At 37.4% G+C, this 20,273-nt stretch overlaps 1 protein-coding gene across 2 annotated transcripts in view; it reads left to right on the forward strand.

Annotated features, from left to right (window-relative positions):
- Positions 1 to 20,273, forward strand: part of LOC124795317 (nuclear valosin-containing protein-like) — a 158,331-nt gene that overhangs the window by 7,929 nt on the left and 130,129 nt on the right. For both annotated transcript variants that reach the window (XM_047259288.1, XM_047259289.1), the window contains exon 2: positions 12,775 to 12,898. In XM_047259288.1, the coding sequence (XP_047115244.1) occupies positions 12,775 to 12,898 (124 nt within the window). The remainder of the gene's footprint in view (positions 1 to 12,774; positions 12,899 to 20,273) is intronic.

A 20,273-nucleotide genomic window follows, 5' to 3' on the forward strand; every position in this document is an offset into this window, starting at 1 on the left:
CACCAAGATGCTTGAATTTCTTAGTGTTGCCACCTGCGATCATGAGTTTGTCACAATTTTCAGCATCTTTAAATTTGATGAACACAGAATTCTGAATGAAATCCAACTGAATACCTAATATATCATACTCTACAATTTCGAGTTCTTTAAACAGCCACTCATGAATTTCAAATGGTGATGGTCTAACTGCATTCCTATCAAAGATAAGACTGTACGGTATTTACTCTGTTGGCCACTGTCATTTTACTCACAGTTTTTCTTCAAAGGTTTTTGAAGATTGACAGTGCAAACGGTTGTCCGCAGGCATCAGTGGTGCCACCAATTACACTGCTGCACTCGCTTGCCGCAGTGCTGTGCAACCTTGTGGTGATGGCGCACCCAAACAGCAACACAAATTAGTGATGAACTGTATCTTCATACATCTATAGGTATATGAAGGGTATATTATAGTCCTGTGTTTCCATTCTTTGTCTCATCTGCTGTTAGAGAGAAAGAGAGAGAGAGAGAGAGAGAGAGAGAGAGAGAGAGAGAGAGAGCAGTACTTGCACGTACTTTGGATCTTTGGCAGGGTTTCTTTGAGTGGTACTGGCAGTTTAGCCAACTGTTGTGTAGAGACAAAGTAGCTTCTGCTGGGCCAAAGAGACTTTAGGGGAGACTGGTCGGCAGCTGTTTCACTAGACCAGGGGTCTCCAAAGTACGGCCCGTGGGCTGAAACCGGCCCGCGAGGCCCGGCAAACCAGCCCGCGTTAGCTGGCTGGACATCCCCGGTATCCGGCCCGCCATATATTTGAGGTGGTACCTATACTGCCAACAATTGACTTTAGAGGCCTATCGCGACCAATACGCCGCAGTCAGGTACGTCCACCAATCAAAATTATTTAATTAAATAAAAATCGTATTTCGTTTTAGTGCTAGCTTGTGATTTCATCTTTCCTTTAGCCTTACATTACGGTCATCATGGAGTGCTAGGGTACTTTAATCCCACTAGGTAGATCTTGGCCCTTATGCCTTCGTGGAGGAGTCAATGTGGCCCGTGGACTAAAATGTTTGGAGACCCCTGCACTAGACTCTCGCTAATCTGGCCATTCCTGGCACATATGGGTGCCAGATTACTGAGTGTCTGAAATTTATTTTATTCATTTATTTTGAAAACACGGGGGTTATATGTACTGTACTTTATTAAACCGAAGGACACAATTTTAAAACAGAGGATATACTTTATTAAATCCAAAAAATACATTAATTTCCAAAGAAAACTTAGTCCTTGAGTGTATACTGTACATAATTATACAGTCGAATCACTCACTATGAAACATGTCCCTAATTTTTAACTGTTGCAATGATGATACGTGACGGTGGCATGCTTTATCATGCAACCGCTTTACAGGCATTACATCGGTACTGCAGGTACGCGGTTGTTGCATAATGTACCCCAGGAAGATCTCTGCAGCTTCAACACCAGCAATGTGAGAAATCTTTATACTATCTCCTCCTGTGTCCTCTTCTTTCATCACTTCCATCATTACTTTCTTGCATGCTTTTGATTATTTCTTCATCTGTTAAAGCTTGGTCCATATCACAATTTTCCTCATTCAGCCACTTAGTAACATCTTCATCATCAATTTCTTCTCCTCCTGGAAAAGTTGTGGAGCATGTCAGTGTACAAAGTAACTGATAATTCCGAATTGACTGGTTCGTCACTGTTAGTCACTACTGGCTCCAACTCTGCATCAATGGCCACAATTTTCTCCAGCTCTTCATTATGGTAGAACTCTCCACTTTATCCCTTGCTTCGAAAACCATGTATGTTAATTGCTTTCCACGCCTTCAGCACAGTCTCGATAGTCATTTTCACTTTTGTTTAGCAAGGAGATGAGAAGTGAACGTAGATAATGACGTTTAATAGATTCCAAAATTCCCTAGTCCATGGGCTGAATTAGGGCTGTCACACTGGATGGGAGAAAGAGTGCTTGTACATGTATACCATCGGACTTCAGAGAAACATCAGAAGGATGGCTGGAGCATTGTCAATTATAAGGATAGCTTTCAATGGAAGCTTTTTTCCTTAACTCTTTTCTCACTGCTGGTATAAACATTTCATGGAACCACTGAGAGAATATCTGTCTGTCCATCCATGCTTTCTCCTAAGTGCAATGCTGCACTGGTAGAGTATTTATGTCAGTGTGTTGAAAACAACATGGATGTTGGGATTTTCCAATCACCATAAGCGGTAGTTTATGACTCCCATTTGCATTACAACACGCCATTAATGTTTTGCATTGTTTCTGTTGCTCGTAACCATGAGCTTCCTTCTTGTTCTTGGCAGCTAATGTTTTTGAAGAAAGCATCTTGTAAAAAGGCATCAGCAGTTAAATCTTCTTCCTCTGTTATCTTCCGTATCTTGCTTACAAACTCCTCAGCATCCTTATCGTTAGCTGAGCAAGGCAAAAACAGTGTGGCCTCTTGTACAGCCTGTTACAGAATCATGTCAGATTGAAGATGTCACCCATGAACAGTGTGATAAACAATCAAATCTACATCTACATGATTACTCTGCGATTCATATTTAAGTGCTTGGCAGAGAGTCCATCGAACCACAATCATATTATCTCTCTACCATTCCACTCCCGAACAGCGCGCGGGAAAAACGAACACCTAAACCTTTCTACCAGGCAAGCAAAATAATGGAAGATCCACCTCAGGTAAAATGGAAAACAAAATCTGAAGGTCAGTAGGCCTATGCTAAGAAATCTGTTCAAGCATTTGATTTAGACATTATTCTTTCGTACATATCCATAGATGAGGGAAGTGTAAAACCAATGGAATGGGCAGGCGATGAGGTGTATGCATAGCCTAATAATAAATGGCACACAGCCGTACACTGTGGAACATTCTCACTCTTAACATAAATAAGAAATCCAATGTTACTAAAATAGTTGTCTTAACAACTTCTTAAAGGAGATTAAATGTCATATAGCTTTAGCACAAGAAGTTACAAGCGAAGCAGCTAATCAAATTTTTGACTTCAGTCATTTCTAACATCGGCCCAGAGACTAGAACTGGTACCGCCATTATAATACATCGTGACATTGAAATAAAGAATGCAGAATTTTTACCAAGTGGATGTGGAATCGTTTGTGCCATTCATGATGTAACTCTTGTGAATGTTTATGCTCCATCCAGTAGTGGAAACAAGCGAACAGAAGCCATTTCCTTTGTCGAGAACTTTGCCAGTTATTTCACAGAAGTAATAGTACACTTGTCACCAATGGCGATTTTAACTGTGTAGTGGATGATGACGATCAGAAACCTGTTCCAAATAAATGTAATGAACTTACAGCCCTGGTTGAAATTTACTATCTTGAAGACACTTGGCGAATTTTGAACCCCCAACAAAACTGAGTACACTTATTTTTATACTAATGGACATATCAGACTTGATAGGATATACGTGTTATCTTCAGTTCGAGCTCAAATACTTAAAACTGAAACAAAACCTGTGATATTCTTGGGTCATTGCTGCTACGTCTGCCAAACTAAATTCTCGGAAACACATCTTTGTTATGAGAAAGGCGTTTTGAAGCTAAACATTAGCCATATGGAGGCTCATATATTGACACAGATTTATTGGTCACATAGCAAGAGGCGAAACGCTGCCACGTGGAATGATGGCTCACGCAAAACAAGCCTGCTATTTGAAAGTTATTAATAAACTATAGTGCTGAAAAAGCCCATTGGCTTCAATAAGCCTCGCAATTCTTTTGGAGTTGCTTGCAACATCTAGTTAGTAAAGTAACAGTTCAGCTGACCTTACCACCGAGGGGAGACAAATTAAGGCAAATGAAGGCAAGACTTCTCCGTGTTCTTCAAAAGAAAACTGAAGGTACCTTTATAAGAAGTCAGCCAGTAGGTGGCAACGCAGAACAACCCATTTCTATCTACCACTTACACAGGGAACAGAAGAGAGGCAGGAATTGTTTTATAACAGAGTGGAAAAAAAACATAACAGCCAGCAAACTATAGATGAAAATGAAATAACTGAAATCACCACCCACTTTACAAACCTATTCAAAAAAAGCAGCATCAGCCCATCCGCAATAAAGAGTTTTATTCAGGAAACGCTCCAGATGCTCATGGAAAAGACAGGATGCATCTTAACAAGCCCTTCACTTTAGAAGAAATTGAGGAAGCAATAAAAAAAGAGTTCTAAAGGAAAATCTACAGGAGTGGATGGGGTTCTTGTTGAGTTTTATCTGAAATTCTTTAGTATTTTAAGGGAAGTTTTACTAGATATTGCTAATAAAATCCAAATGGTTTCAACATAGAGGAAGAACTTCTAAGAGGGCGCTTCACATTGATACCAAAAGCTAAAGAAACGCTTAACTTACATGATCTATGTCCGATCATATTACTCAAAATTGACCGTAAACTAATCGGTCAGTGCTTCACTGGGAGATTAAAGCAAACAATGAAAAAGTGATCAGTTCGTATCAGATGTGTGCCATTCCAGGCAGAAACATACATTATGCCTTACTGGCATACATAGATTGTATTTCAGAAACACATATGATGCCTTACTGGCATATATAGATTGTATTTCGTTCACAAAAACTAATGTGTCAAAGGAAGCAGTGATTGTATTAATAGACTGTAAAAATGCTTTTGATAGGGTTAGTCACGAATATCTGGAAAGTCATGATGAAAATGGGCTTTGGCACCAATTTCACCAATGCAGTTCAGAATATTTTGGGCAACATTGTGATACAAGTTATTGTTTATGGTAGATCAAGAGAGAAAATTCCCATCAAAAGGTCAGTCTGTTATCGATGACATTCTATGCAGTAGCTTTAGATCCACTCCTCTGTACCATATGTTGTGAGTGCCAAGGAATCTCAATAGGAAATGAAAGGCTCAAATACAGTGCTTACACTGATGACTTGGATGTTTTCATGGAGAGTTCTCGAGATGTTGATATCTTACACAACACCCTCTGACAGTACGAAAAAGCTACATGTGCTATTGTCAACTCCAGACTGTGATGTTGCCAATTACAAATAATAGGTGGAATATAAAGCAGAAATGGTTCACTATCAAAAATCAACACCAATCGTCAGATGTCATTGCAGCAAATAACTCACAAAGAATGGTGGCTCTCAGTTAGCGCACAAGAGTGGTAGTAAAAATCCACGCAGGTAGAAATTTAGCTGTGACAGAAAGAGTCGAGCAGTGCAACACACAAATACTCGCAAAAATGTGGTACTTAGCTCAGGTCCTCCCAATGCCCAAAAAAAGGGGGGGGGGAGGCTATACAGCAACTGATATACTGGATTATACAGAGGGGCGAAATTGTAAGGTTTCTCTGCCATCCTGCACCCTCAGCGTAAATGAGGGTGGACTGGGGCTAATGGTCTTGCACGTAAAATGTGTAGCACTACTCGACAACAGAACTAAGCGTGTAATAGGAAAGAGACCGCACTCACCATCTGCTGAACTGTTTCACAGATATCGCCCAACATCAGGACTAGTGCCACTTGACATTGTCAGTACCCCACACTCATTAAACGTTATCCTAAATTACTATCTCAAAAAAAGTTACATACCAACAGACATCCTAAAAAAAAGGAAAAGTTCATAACACGGCCATAGCTCTCAAAGGAATACTAATTCCTAGTAAATGGGAGCTGCGGCTACCCCAGCAAAACAGGAAAATCATATGGGGGAAAATTTAACAATGAAAATAATACCAGAAGGTGCCAAATCAACTTGGTACAAAGTGATAAAACAGACAGTAGTGACCAACTCCATCCAGTTAAAACTGTGAGCTGCATGTGGAAATTGTAATTCGGAGGACATAATCGAACATCATTTTGAGCGACTGAAATTTGTCGAGATATGGCACACTGCAAGGGACATGATGAGACTCCTCAACAGAACGAACATACACTATATACAGATTTCTAACGTCATGATACCCAAATGGAAATCTTTTCCCAAAGCAAAGCGACATGCAACAATGTAGATAAAGGCACACACAGTTCATATAATTTTTGAACTTAAATTAATGGACAACTTATTGTACCTGGTATATTTATGGGATGAATACAAGAAAGTAACTTGTCATCCTAAATACAGGGTTACATACACGAATTTTCTTAAGATTCCAATATGTAAAGCTTGCGACAGTCTTTTGACATGAAGTCTCACAGAAGAAAAAAGGAAGTGTACTGTATATTCTACAAAACCTTCATCCAAGATATAACTCAACAGATAATTTCATGCAGATTTCTGCACAAAAGACTGAAATGTGAAAGTGTTTTGATTTATGTAATTACTTTTCAGATGAGTTTGTTTTCTATTATTGTTTGAAATTGTCAAATGCTGAATAAATACTATGTTAAAAAAAAGTGAAGCAAATATTTTATATTAAATTTTTTATAGAAAGGACTGATCATTATTTTTATTCAGTTAATTGGTTTAATTGTAATTTTTATTTACAAATTGGAATCTTAAAATTCGTTTATAAGCCTGTATTTAGAATGAAGAGTTACGTTCCCACATTCATCCCATAAGTCCAAAAAATTTTATTTCCTTTGTCACATTATTTTGATCACAGTGTGAACATTTTTCATTTGTTTCATTCTTTCTTTGTATCATTATTTTTCCATTGGTATTTTTGTGCATATCTACTTAATTATATTTAACTATTATAACATTCAATTATTTGAAAAATTCTGATTTCCCAATTAAAAAGACAAAAAATCAAATCTATTTATAATGACTGTGCAGTTGTGTGAAAAATTTATTTTTTGTTACCAAATATGCAAACTTTTTTTGTTTTTCCATAATAACAATCATACTAACATTTAAAACAGATCTTAAACACCTATTGCACTATGGACAAAATAATGGGCTTATAAGTATAATGAAATTCAAACAAAATGAGAAATAGATATAATGAACGCAGTAATGTGGACGAAAAAACAAGTTGATAAAACAAAAGAAATTAGCTTGAAATAATACGTAAAGTTATTTAAACACATATGAACAGAGATTTCAAGTGGAAAAAGAATGATAGGAAGAAAAATAAGAGCAAATGGAGAAGATATGATTAAAATGATGTGACAAAGGAATGAAATAAAAAATTACGTGTAACTCAGTTAATTGAATAAAAAATGGTGATCAGTCATTTCGATAAATATTGATAAATAAAAAATAAAAATAAAAAAATTACTGCAGCTGACAAGAGCTGAATCCACAACCTCCTGCATATGAAGCTACTACCATAACCATTATAATTCAAACCAGACTATTTAACGCAACTTTTTTTTAATGTTGTTGAGTGCCAGTTACTTGCAAATGAGGCCCACCAGAGTGAATGGCTGCAGAGTAGGGTACCTGGGATCTTGACCTACATAACTGTCTAGAAGGTTTTAAAAAATAGATCCCACTGCTGGGGACCCCTCCGTGCTAGAATTTATTAATTTTCTTGATTGGATTTCATTTCAGTGTCTCAATGTGAACACTGTTTCAGAGGAGGTAGACAGAAAGATGTCAATATACCCCTTTGTAAATGGGAGAAAAATAAAAGTTTGCTACTTGTGACTTTGTTATTTGAATGTGTAAAAAAACAGTCAATGAAAGGGGTGAAGGGTCTCTAGAGTGGTTATAAAGTTGCAGAAACAGATACTATTCTCCTGTTAACTGCTGACAGTACATCTGTAACTAGAAGGAAGTAATACTTGATATGAATGTTAGCTGACATGTATAGGCTACTTACCTCCACATTCAGCGAAAGGACAATCCAAACTAAATTGATATAATGTGCACAAAGAAAGAGAATTTTGCTGTGTAAAATGCAAGCTCATAAAAAGTATACGAAAGATGGAAAACTGGTAACCACTAATAAAATTTGCTTGAATGATAGAAATGTTAGCCTACTAACTGAGAAACCTGGCATTGCATGGGCTGTGCCCAAGACTCCATATGTGTGCAATTTATTTTTTGATAATTATAAAGATCCTTTGTATAAAACAGTTGAAATAGTATGATTGGGGACATGAACAAAGAGTTTATTTGCTTCACAAACTGGGAGAGAGCTGGCCATGCGAAAAGTATCTGGCGCTAAGGTCCACTCCCGCAACAAGCAGTGTCTGGGCTTTTGCTTTATTTATGGTCATAACACAACTTAAGCTCACCAGGAATTGTACATATTTCGAGCAAAATTGGAAATTGGTAGGAATAAGTGGGATTTGGGGTACAATAACATGCTCATCTGTGCCATTTCCTGTCAAAATTTTCGCTGCTGTGATGTAAGTTGGATTGAAGTAACTGTAAGCCTCGTAACACACAGTTTTGGTGAGCTTATATTTTGCGACAGAGTAATTGGGATGCTGTTTTTTCAAATTTAATTTTGTGTGATGGTAAACCAGGTGCACTAAGTTCAAAAATTCGACTTGCTCAGTAACTCTGTTAAAAGAGATGCAATCTACATTTTCTCCATCAACATGAGTAATTATGTGAGAGTTAATTCTTGCAGTTTGATCATTGTGAGGTATCAGTCTAGCCCTTTCACAAAACCAATAGTTTTCATGGGTGGTGGTGGTGGTTGTTGTTGTTGTTGTTTGCATTTGATCACCATAAATGGAAGAAATGAGGTCTTGAAGTGAAAGTACTGTACAGCGCAAATTGCCAGGCACCAATATATCTCAAGAGACTTGGGCTGATTTTCAAGTGCCGGCCGGTGTGGCCGAGCGGTTCTAGGCACTTCAGTCTGGAACTGCATGACCGCTACGGTCGCAGGTTCGAATCCTGCCTCGGGCATGGATGTGTGTGATGTTCTTAGGTTAGTTAGGTTTAAGTAGGTCTAAGTTCTAGGGGACTGATGACCTCAGAAGTTAAGTCCCATAGTGCTCAGAGCCATTTGAACTATTTTTTATTTTTTTTTGTTTTCAAGCAGCAAAGCACTGAAAAGGTGCTGAACTTTAAATGTAGTCTTGAATTGTCCTTCCATTTTTTGTTCATGCCAAAAGATATCATTTGAAACATATTATACGCGTGAACATTATCAAAACAGTGTTTACATTCTCGATGGTCAACATTCAGCAGATTTTAAAATCTCAGGGGCTTCTGAAAAATTTCAGCTCAAGCAACACATTCCAGCTGTTTCTCTTTGCCATTTCAGAGCCTCACAAAATGTACACCTTATGACCTTTCCACTGGTTGCAGCAAATGTGGCTACTAGCCACAGGATTATATGTAAATGCACTTTGTCTTTATCGACCCAAGGAGATTTGGCATGTTCTGCAACAATTTCCTGAGATTCTTATGAATCTACAGACAAAATTGACATTCTACTTACGGAGTGTTGAAGTCGATCAGTGTCTATGCGAGCTTCGCACTGTTCTTCAGTCTGCACTTGCCATATTCCATCTATTCTTTACCTTTCACTCACTATAAAATTCTCATGATCTTGATGGGTGCATTCGTAATTCTCTGAATGTAGCTAATTACTCCCCGAGGCCGAGCAGTTCTAGGCGCTTCAATCCTCTCTCACAGGTTGGCCAGTACAGTGACTTGTCCCAAGCTGTACTCTGCATTTCTCAACCTCGTGCCACTGCAGTATCTATTCACAACCTGTCCACTTGCTTTCATAGACAGCTTTATACATTAAAACTGCCTAAAAATTCTTTAACATACCAGAATTGGGTATAATGGCTCCAACAGTCAGTCATTCAGGTACCGTTGGTGGACAAACATACTACTCGAAGTGGCTTGATACATTTATCTGTTCATATCTATTTCTTAAAATCTTTGGTATAAGAATATCATATCACAAAACAACACAATGATGTGTACACACTTGACATTAACATTTTAGTTTACACAATGTTGATTTCAGTATTCAATACTATTTACTATACAAACTCATGGTATTTATAAACTGAAGAGCAGTTCATCAAATTTTAAAAATTCAAAGAATCAGAAATAAAAATATTTTTCTTGAAGTCAGTTTGCTGTATTTTTGTTTCTTCTAAGAAAAGATCTTACCTTCACAGTCTTGGGTCTCATTGAATTTAACGTACATTTAATTTCATGACAGTAATTAAAGAGTAATTGACTCTTTCCTTAAAAAAAAAAAAATCTTGGCCCGAGATACACGCTGCCTAAAAGTGGCTCCTCAGGCATCTTTGGTAACATGTAAAATATTGAAGCAATGTGTTTCTGGAACATTTAGATATTTTGATCCTTTTATTAGTAATTATGTTATGATTAGAGGGAAAACCTCATTTTGGAAAGGCGTGAATATTCTTTTGTCGCAGCTCTGATGGTGAGCCCTTCCACCCCCCCACCCCCCAAATAATAAAATTAAAAAAATGGCATCTCAGAAATGTTAATTTCATGTTACTTTGGATCAGTATTGCACAGCACAACATTCCCTGTAAAAGAAAAACTGTTTTGTTTAACAGGTTTTATAGAACTGAATTTTTGCCTTTAACTAGGTTGCATTACCATATTGTCACATATTAATCTCATAAATGAAAACAGCATTATGTAATATAGTACTTTAATTAATTTGAGTGATATATAATAGACGCAACTTTCAAACTTTCTAAAAGATTGTATTATGTAAATGCAAATACCAACCATACAACTTACAAGCAGTAGCTCTCTTTTGCATGAAGCTTAACTGAAGTCACCAGTTTAGTGAACTAAATGTGTGTTCACCTGAGTCAGTAACTTCCTTTTGATACTGATTAATGCTTTCATATTGGATTAGCCACAGTTCTCAAAACATTGTGAATTGGAAATGAGTACTTGTAGTAATGCTGCTGTCTTGCAGCTGCAAATTTATAACCAGCAGCCAGTTCATCTGGTAGCATAGCTATTTCATTAAACCCTTGAATCACCCAATGGAAAATCCAGAATGGAATGTAACTATATTATGAGAAGGAAAGTTACTACTCACCATATAGTGGAGATGCTGAGTCGCAGTTAGGCACAACAAAAGACACTCTTTTTGTTATGCTTATCTGCGACTCAGCATCTCTGCTATTTGTTGTTTGCGACTGTGATTATTCTCCTGGGTTTTCTGAGGTTGTGATTGGGTAAATTAAATCCTACTTTCTAGCTCTTTAAAGTTTGCACAGTAAAATTACTTTCTGTTTTCTGCTGACAATTCTTGAAATTTCTCTTTGAGCATTAGGATGGGGCTATTGATGTATGTGACTTCACCACTCTTGTAAAATCCTTAGCAATCTGAGTTGTTGGGTACAGTGGCTGGATAAATTGTTTTCGAGAGTGGCTCTCGAACACATCTCCTACCCCACCACAAGGCCCCTCTATCCATGACCAGTAGCACTGTATACCCACAACACGGGCACAAAATACTTCGTAAACTTAAACAGTTTGAGGTGATTTTTAAAGTAACTGTGAGCACTATTACTAACATTCTTTTCTGCCCATGAATCCATCGGGTAAGAACTGCTGTGCAGTGATAACAGTACATGTGCTGAGTTATTTCCTGTGATGACATAATAGCAGCACTTGTGGTCTTGGCTTGAAAATTCAGTACTGTAGAAATTGAAATTTGGTCACTACTCCAATGGTACACTTCCAATTCTTGTGGTGGAAAAACATACCAGCTCTCAGCAAAATTACTGTAAAGCAATAAACACAATTATCCAGCCTCTACACACCCCATCGCTTCTGCATTATGTTGTTGCAGTTTCTGCAGTGTTGGTATGTAACTATTTTTTTTTCTCTCTTTTCTTTTCTTCAGAGTTAATTAGTGAAGGTATATTAATGGCAACAGTTTTCTTAATGCATTCATTCTCCTGCTATGTTTTACATGAAACGTCAGAAGAGTTATCTGTTAGATTTTCCAGAGCAAGTATCAATGAGGTGACCCATCATCCCCCCTCTCTCTCTCTCTCTCTCTCTCTCTCTCTCTCTCTCTCTCTCTCTCTCTCTCTCTCTCTCTCACACTCACACACACACACACACACACACACACACACACACACACACACACCATAAACTCATTAGAATTTTCACAAAATGCTAACACAGTCTGCTGTTGACAATTCAGTTGCTAAGTTGATGTGAAGTATACCTATTTGGGAAAAAACTGGCATCTCTTACTTATTGTGTTGCTTATGTAACACACTCAAGATAATTGTAGGGTAATGAGAGTTAAAATGCGTTAGTTTATAAAGATACCTTATTTTTGAATGCATGAGTAGGTTAAGCCAGGAAAACTGACAGCCATATTCATAGTTTGGTAATTTCATCATGGCAAAATGTTCGTGATTACATCAAATGTGTCAATTCACTAGCATGATTACAAAAAAATTTCGAACTGTGCAATGTTTGAACAATGCAGTAATCAAGTAAGTCCAGAATGTAAAATGTTGAAATTGCATAATCAACACATGCGTAACTAAAATGTCTTACCCCCAGCTCCAGTATTTTTCATTTTTGACATGACCATTGTACAACCAAATCTGTATGAAGTTACTTGGTGATTGTATTGATAACTAGTAGTCACAACTGTTCCCATTATAATTTTGTTGTAGTTTGCACAATAAATGTTTAGCTTTTTAGGTAGATATGTATAAAAGGTACTAGCTTCTTGGGCTTTCTTATCAAATTTCACTGGAATAAATTTATGTATTTTGTGTTCGAGAGGTTTTATTGTGTCCTAAAAACAATGTAAATTAGCATGTTTCTATTGCAGAATATATTGAAGTAATTAGCCATTTTCTTTCCTTCTAGTACCTGGATGAACACAATGATACAAGCTATATTGATATTGAAACAATGGCAGAGGCTCTGCAGAAGCGGTACCGTGAATATGGAAAAAGAAAGAGATCAGCTTTTAGAGGATTGGTTGAAAAAGGTATTGGTTTTATTTTCTTATTTTTCTCAGCCTTTACTGAAGCTACAATGCAAGTTAAAACTTAAAATGCAAGCTCTGTTAGAACTGTAAATTTTAGTTCGCAGGAAAGTGTAAATTGTGCCTTTTTCCATATTACCAACTTGTCATTGCCTACTATAACTTTATCTTCAAATTTGTAAAATAGTTATATAAGGGCCTCCAGGGTTTCAGAAGATGACTACATGAAAACTGGCGTGTAGAAAAACCAGAGAAGTGCAAGGACGACTCGCACTCTGAGGGTTCTGTACGAACTTCACAAACTTATGTTATGTACATAGATGATTATTGTTATCTTCTTTCCTTTCTCAGACCTTAGGTCTGGTTAAAAATGGAAAGTGACGCGGACCTTGATCAAGCGTGACTTCCTTTTAACTGTACGGTATATGTTACATTGCATTTAGGAACTTTCGGGTAATTGAACATGTATCAATAATTACAGATTTCTGTAGTTGTATATATACGTTTGGATGTAGCCGTATTGCGTTGATGTACTGGTGGATATTGTGTGGTATGACTCCTGTGGTTGATAGTATAATTGGTAAAATGTCAACTTTATCCTTATGCCACATGTCCTTGACTTCCTCAGCCAGTTGGATGTATTTTTCAATTTTTTCTCCTGTTTTCTTCTGTATATTTGTTGTATTGGGTATGGATATTTCGATTAGTTGTGTTAATTTGCCGGCCGGGGTGGCCGAGCGGTTCTAGGCGCTACAGTCTGAAACCGCGCGACCGCTACGGTCGCAGGTTCGAATCCTGCCTCGGGCGTGGATGTGTGTGATGCCCTTAGGTTAGTTAGGTTTAAGTAGTTCTAAGTTCGTTCTAGGGGACTGATGACCTCAGAAGTTAAGTCCCATAGTGCTCAGAGCCATTTGAACCATTTGTGTTAATTTCTTCTTTTTATTGGTGAGCATGTCAGGTTTGTTATGTGGTGTTGTTTTATCTGTTGTAATGGTTCTGTTCCAGTATAATTTGTATTCATCATTCTCCAGTACATTTTGTGGTGCATACTTGTATGTGGGAACGTGTTGTTTTATTAGTTTATGTTGTATGGCAAGTTGTTGTTGTATTATTTTTGCTACATTGTCATGTCTTCTGGGGTATTCTGTGTTTGCTAGTATTGTACATCTGCTTGTGATGTGATCTACTGTTTCTATTTGTTGTTTGCAAAGTCTGCATTTATCTGTTGTGGTATTGGGATCTTTAATAATATGCTTGCTGTAATATCTGGTGTTTATTGTTTGATCCTGTATTGCAATCATGAATCCTTCTGTCTCACTGTGTATATTGCCTTTTCTTAGCCATGTGTTGGATGCGTCTTGATCGATGTGTGGCTGTGTTAGATGATACGGGCGCTTGCCATGTAGTGTTTTCTTTTTCCAATTTACTTTCTTCGTATCTGTTGATGTTATGTGATCTAAAGGGTTGTAGAAGTGGTTATGAAATTGCAATGGTGTAGGCAATGTATTTATATGAGTGACTGCTTTGTGTATTTTGCTAGTTTCTGCTCATTCTATAATTTTCTTAAATTGTCTACCTGTCCATAATGTAGGTTTTTTATGTCGATAAATCCCCTTCCTCCTTCATTTCTGCTTGATGTGAATCTTTCTGTTGCTGAATGTATGTGATGTATTCTATATTTGTGGTATTGTGATCGTGTAAGTGTATTGAGTGCTTCTGGGTCTGTGTTACTCCATTTCACTACTCCAAATGAGTAGGTCAATATTGGTAGAGCATAAGTATTTACAGCTTTTGTCTTGTTTCTTGCTGTCAATTCTGTTTTCAGTATTTTTGTTAGTCTTTGTCTATATTTTTCTTTTAGTTCTTCTTTAATATTTGTATTATCTATTCCTATTTTTTGTCTGTATCCTAGATATTTATAGGCATCTGTTTTTTCCATCGCTTCTATGGAGCTGCTGCGGTTATCCAATATATGATCTTCTTGTTTAGTGTGTTTTCCCTTGACTATGCTATTTTTCTTACATTTGTCTGTTCCAAAAGCCATATTTATATCATTGCTGAATACTTCTGTTATCTTTAGTAATTGGTTGAGTTGTTGATTTGTTGCTGCTAGTAGTTTTAGATCATCCATGTATAGCAAATGTGTGATTTTGTGTGGATATGTTCCAGTAATATTATATCCATAATTTGTATTATTTAGCGTATTGGATAGTGGGTTCAGAGCAAGACAGAACCAGAAAGGACTTAATGAGTCTCCTTGGTATATTCCACGCTTAATCTGTATTGGCTGTGATGTGATATTATTTGAATTTGTTCGGATATTAAGTGTGGTTTTACAATTTTTCATTACTATGTTTAGGAACTGTATCAATTTAGGACCTACTTTGTATATTTCCAATATCTGTAGCAACCATGAGTGGGGTACACTATCAGAAGCTTTTTGGTAATCAATGAATGTGTAGTGCAGTGACTTTGTTTAGTTTTAACTTGATATGTCACCTCTGTATCTATTATCAGTTGCTCTTTACATCCCCGTGCTCCTTTGCAGCAGCCTTTTTGTTCTTCATTTATAGTTTTGTTCTGTGTTGTATGTGTCATTAATTTCTGTGTAATGACTGAAGTTAATATTTTGTCTATTGTTGGTAGGCATGTTATGGGGCGATATTTTCCTGGGTTTGCTGTGTCTGCTTGATCTTTAGTTTTGAGATAAGTTATTCCATGTGTAAGTGTATCAGGGAATGTTTATGGGTCTGCAATGTAACTGTTAAATAATTTAGTTAAATGTGAATGTGTTGAGGTGAACTTCTTTAGCCAGAAATTTGCTATTTTATCATTTCCAGGGGCTTTCCAATTGTGCGTAGAATTAATTGCTCGGGTGACTTCATGTTGCAAAATTATCACTTCTGGCATTTGTGGTATCATCTCGTATGTGTCCGTTTCTGCTTGTATCCACCGTGCATGTCTATTATGTTGTACCGGGTTTGATCATATGTTGCTCCAAAAGAGTGCCATGTCTGTTATGTTTGGTGGATTGTCTATTTTAATGTGTGTGTTATCTATTGTCTGGTAAATTTCTTTTGGTTTGTGTTATTATTATTATTATTATTATTATTATTATTATTATTATTATTATTATTATTTCGAATGGGTCAGTGGCCTAGTGCAAGTATTTCTGTTGAATTCCATTTCAGCGACTAGCGTGTTCATAACCTATTCCAGTTGTTCAACTGGAGGTAGGGGACCCACAGTTTTATGTGGAATCTGAACCACTCATTGTTTCTGGCAACTCCTTGCATCATTGAGAGATGAAAGCTAAGTTAAAATGAAGAAATCTGTGGTCTGACTGACATTCGAACCTTCAATCTCTCTGTTTCCAAGAATGTGCTGTATGTTAGACCACCAGTTCACCCATAGGTTTTGATGAGTGAGTTTGTGCAAGTATTAAAATGTGTGACATAAATGGCCATGTGTTTTCACTACAGCTACTTAGATACTTTTTTTTTTAGGCTGTTCTGAGAGACTGTGGACCTTAGTACCTGATGTTAATTTCAGCTTGATAGCTATATCTGATCCTGAGAAATAGGGGTCTTAATAGACGGGTGGATTTCCTTCTAATTCCATCGAGTAACACTCTCCTGCCACAGGGTCTGGATGACTTTTCTGAAGTGTACCACTTTCCCTAAACGTCTCCAGTCTTTTTCCTTCATCCCACTTCGTTCCCCTTAAACTTTTCTGCCAGAAGCATAACTTTGTGTTTGTATTCTCCTATCACTGCTTGGTGAGTACATTTTTTCATCTATCCATTACAACTTAACAATTTCCAGATCCCCCCCTCCCCATACTTGTTCTGTGAAATCTTAACTTCTTCCCAAATTTCATGATTCTAGGTCAAAGGGAGGTACCATAAAGATTTTGATGAGAGTTTGTGAGCATTGAAATACGTGACATTTTATGACATCCATATCCATCTCTACAGATCTTTGGAGGTAGCCATGACTCATCAGTCTCGTCAGCAAAAACCTTTTACCTTTCAAGGTTGCTTGTGGAAATGGATTTGTTGAGATGGCACAGTTCCTTATTGATGTCAGTGCCAAGTGAGGTGCAGTGAGTGTCATGGAGCAGGGGCTCTCCAGAGCACACGCTGTAGCAGCTTGGAGACCGTGGTGTGGACACTAAGAGTATGAAATTGCCAATTGTGTAAGTCGTGCTGACATATCACTAGGCTCCATCACTACCCTGTGTGCCTACCCGTTACATCGTTTACAGAGATCGACAATGGTCAAAGAGCTGGAACAGTCTGTTACAGAAAAACATTATTGTCATACATGTTAAAAGCTTACTTAGGAACATTATTGTTTAGTTTCATAATATTTCACAAATCTGAATTTTGCGGATAAATGTTGGAAATAGTAAAAATACTAAAAATATCCAGAGGGTGGAAGTTTTAAGTAGTGTCAGAAAGCTTGTTACACCTTTTTTTGTCAACAATCAATTAAATTGTCTTGGTTTATTACGGACAAGATTGCTAAAATTTCAGACCACTGTGCATTAATTGACTCAAACCTGTCTAGTTGCTCTCTCATCATTGGACCACATCTTTCAACTACATCAGTAGGCAGTTCTGAAAGCCAGACCTTTCAGAAAAGGTTGTGACAACTCAACAAGAATTTAGTAATTTCTGTACGTCAGTCTTCGTACCTTCGAAATCAACTCGCTTACTGCGAATTTCCTTTACATCAGCTGTGTTAGTTATGGATGTATGATGTAAGAGCGACACATGAAAATTTGTGAACCTGGATTTCCCACTCATCGCAAGCAGTCTCCTTAACCAGTTTGGCTATATGCGTGCATTCCTCAGACTTACTTATCTCACACTACCTACATCCTCTTATTGTAGTTTATTGGATTCACAAGGTGATGACAACATTGGTCTCGATTCTTTTTTTGTCTCACTCTCCCTGTTGCAGGAATTAAAGTAGTATTGGGAGTACACAGTGTGACATGGAGGTTCGAATTAATCTGGCGAGCGTGCACAGATACCTATAGTGGTTAAGGTGACAGCTCGTGATAAGCAGGGAAATTCAGATTGCAATTCTGGTGTGGCACAAATTTTCATGTGGCACAATTGAGTAGTTGATCTATCCGCAATACAGCTGATGTCTAGGAAATTTGCAGTCAGCAACTTAATTTTGAAAATATTTCATACAGCTGTGGATTGTCAATCGTATCTGTTATTTCAGACAATCCTGTAAGTAATCATATTATTACTCGATATCTTTCAGAATCGTGTGCTGAACAGTGTTTGGACATCTGTTGGCAACAACCATAACGTACTGCACAGTGCTGAATAAATAAAATGACTGTAATATCTTCATCCATTAATGTTTAATATTCTCTCTAGTTTTTTAATCTCACTCGAAAGATCGCTGGTGGATAATACTCAACCCACAAGTTTTCCTTCTTCACTCTTAATGTAATGTGCAGCCACTCCTGTGTAGTTTATTTTACAACATGGATCACTCCATAGATATACTGTTACTGCCCCTCCTGCATATCTAAAAGCATTCTCCACATTTCTAGAAAGATCTTTGTGCAGATGATCAACAGTTGCCTTTAAATACCTCAAAATGATGCTCGGACGAGGGTAACAATTCCTTGGCACTCACTGCACCATACTTGGCCACACATACACATCAATAAGGAACTGCACAATCTTGAGAAATCTATTTTCACACTCAACTTTGAAAGATAAAATGTCTTCACAAGATTGATAAGGGTCCTGCCCCCTTCCCAGTTGCCTCCAAATTTGATGGGACTTCAGGCACTTTCACATATACATATCACTTAGTATTTTAAAAAAGTAGTTATACTACTTTGTCCAGCCTCACATGAATGTTTTAATGAATTTGCATTTTGTCCAATGTAAGAATACACTTTTTTGCTTGCAAACTCTGGGAGACTAAAATACAGTGCAGCAAAAGAAGGCATTTTTCATTTACAAAACAAATATAAAATCTCCTTGTTTTACCTAAAGGACTCTCACAAATGTTTACTCGGTCGCTACAGAGAGCTAACTGAAGGCATCTGAAACTTGGCAACTCGCAGTCCTCAGGAAGCCAATCACCAGGATTGTTACCCAGAATGCACTTCACAGACTGGACGAAAGATAAGGTTAGGGCAATGCAATATCACTAGGTGCAGGTCCCTCAGGTGCAACTACAGCAGTTGTACCCAGAAAATAGGCATGGGAACAGACTTCAGTTTTACATGGGCCCCACAGGCTTAAAGTTTTTAGCTGCATCACAATAGACATATGGTGCCGATTCCTTCAATCTCGTTTATTGTCCACAGGTAACACAATTCGACAAACAGCATATAAGAAGATTGATATTGTCATTTAATTTTAACTACAAAACAATTATTTTTGTGGATATCTGCATTTGTGCCAACCTCTGTGTATCGACTTTCACGAACGTGGGGAGGCTTCTGGTTGGTTTAAAAAAAGTTGCTGAAGTGTTGGCACTGGATGATTAACAGCTACCACAGTTGTTGCAAAAACCACTCACTACTTTCGATGTGTCCTTTTCTAATCTAATTCCCTCATTGCTCATTTCACTTTTTGCAGTGATGATCTTACTTATTGCATTCAACTGCACATCAGTTCTGTTCTGTCTCGGACAGAATTACGAAGTCATCAACAAATCTCATAGTTTTTATTTCTTCTCCCTGAGAATTTTAATCCCTTTTCCAAACTACTTCTTGGTTTCCGTCCAAGCTTGTCAATTTACATATAGAATAATGTGGTGGATAAGCTACAACCCAGTATCGCTTCCTTCTCAATTACTACTTCCCTTTCACATCCTAAGATACTTGCAACAGCAGTCTGGTTTCTGTGTAAGTTGTGAATAGCCTTTGGCTCCCTCTATTTTAACCCTGCTACCTTTGAAATTTTGAAGAGTGTGGTCGAGTCAGTATTGTCTTACATTTCTGTAAGTCTACAAATGTTATTAAACATAGGTTTCCTTTTTTTAAACCAGTTTACTAAATAAGCTGTCGGCATTGCCTTGCATATTTCTACATTATCTCAGAGGCCAAAATTGATCTTCCTTGAGGTCAGCTTCTACCAGTCTTAAATAATTTGTGTCAGTACTTAGCATCACTGATTTATTAAACTGATGGCCGTGCCTGCTTACCTTTTCTTTTCCCCTCTGCACTTCGCTAATTCACTGATATTGTATACTCATCCAATTCCATTTTTTAATTTCCTAACACACCTTCAGTTTTAATAAATAAAGAATGGTGAGTGGAGTGTGACTTTGACGATTCTGTTATGAGCATGTATTTTCTAGTAGTTATGTTAAAGTCAGTGACTGGTATA

The sequence above is a fragment of the Schistocerca piceifrons genome, chromosome 4, assembly GCF_021461385.2.
Source record: "Schistocerca piceifrons isolate TAMUIC-IGC-003096 chromosome 4, iqSchPice1.1, whole genome shotgun sequence".
Taxonomy (NCBI): Eukaryota; Metazoa; Arthropoda; class Insecta; order Orthoptera; family Acrididae; genus Schistocerca; species Schistocerca piceifrons.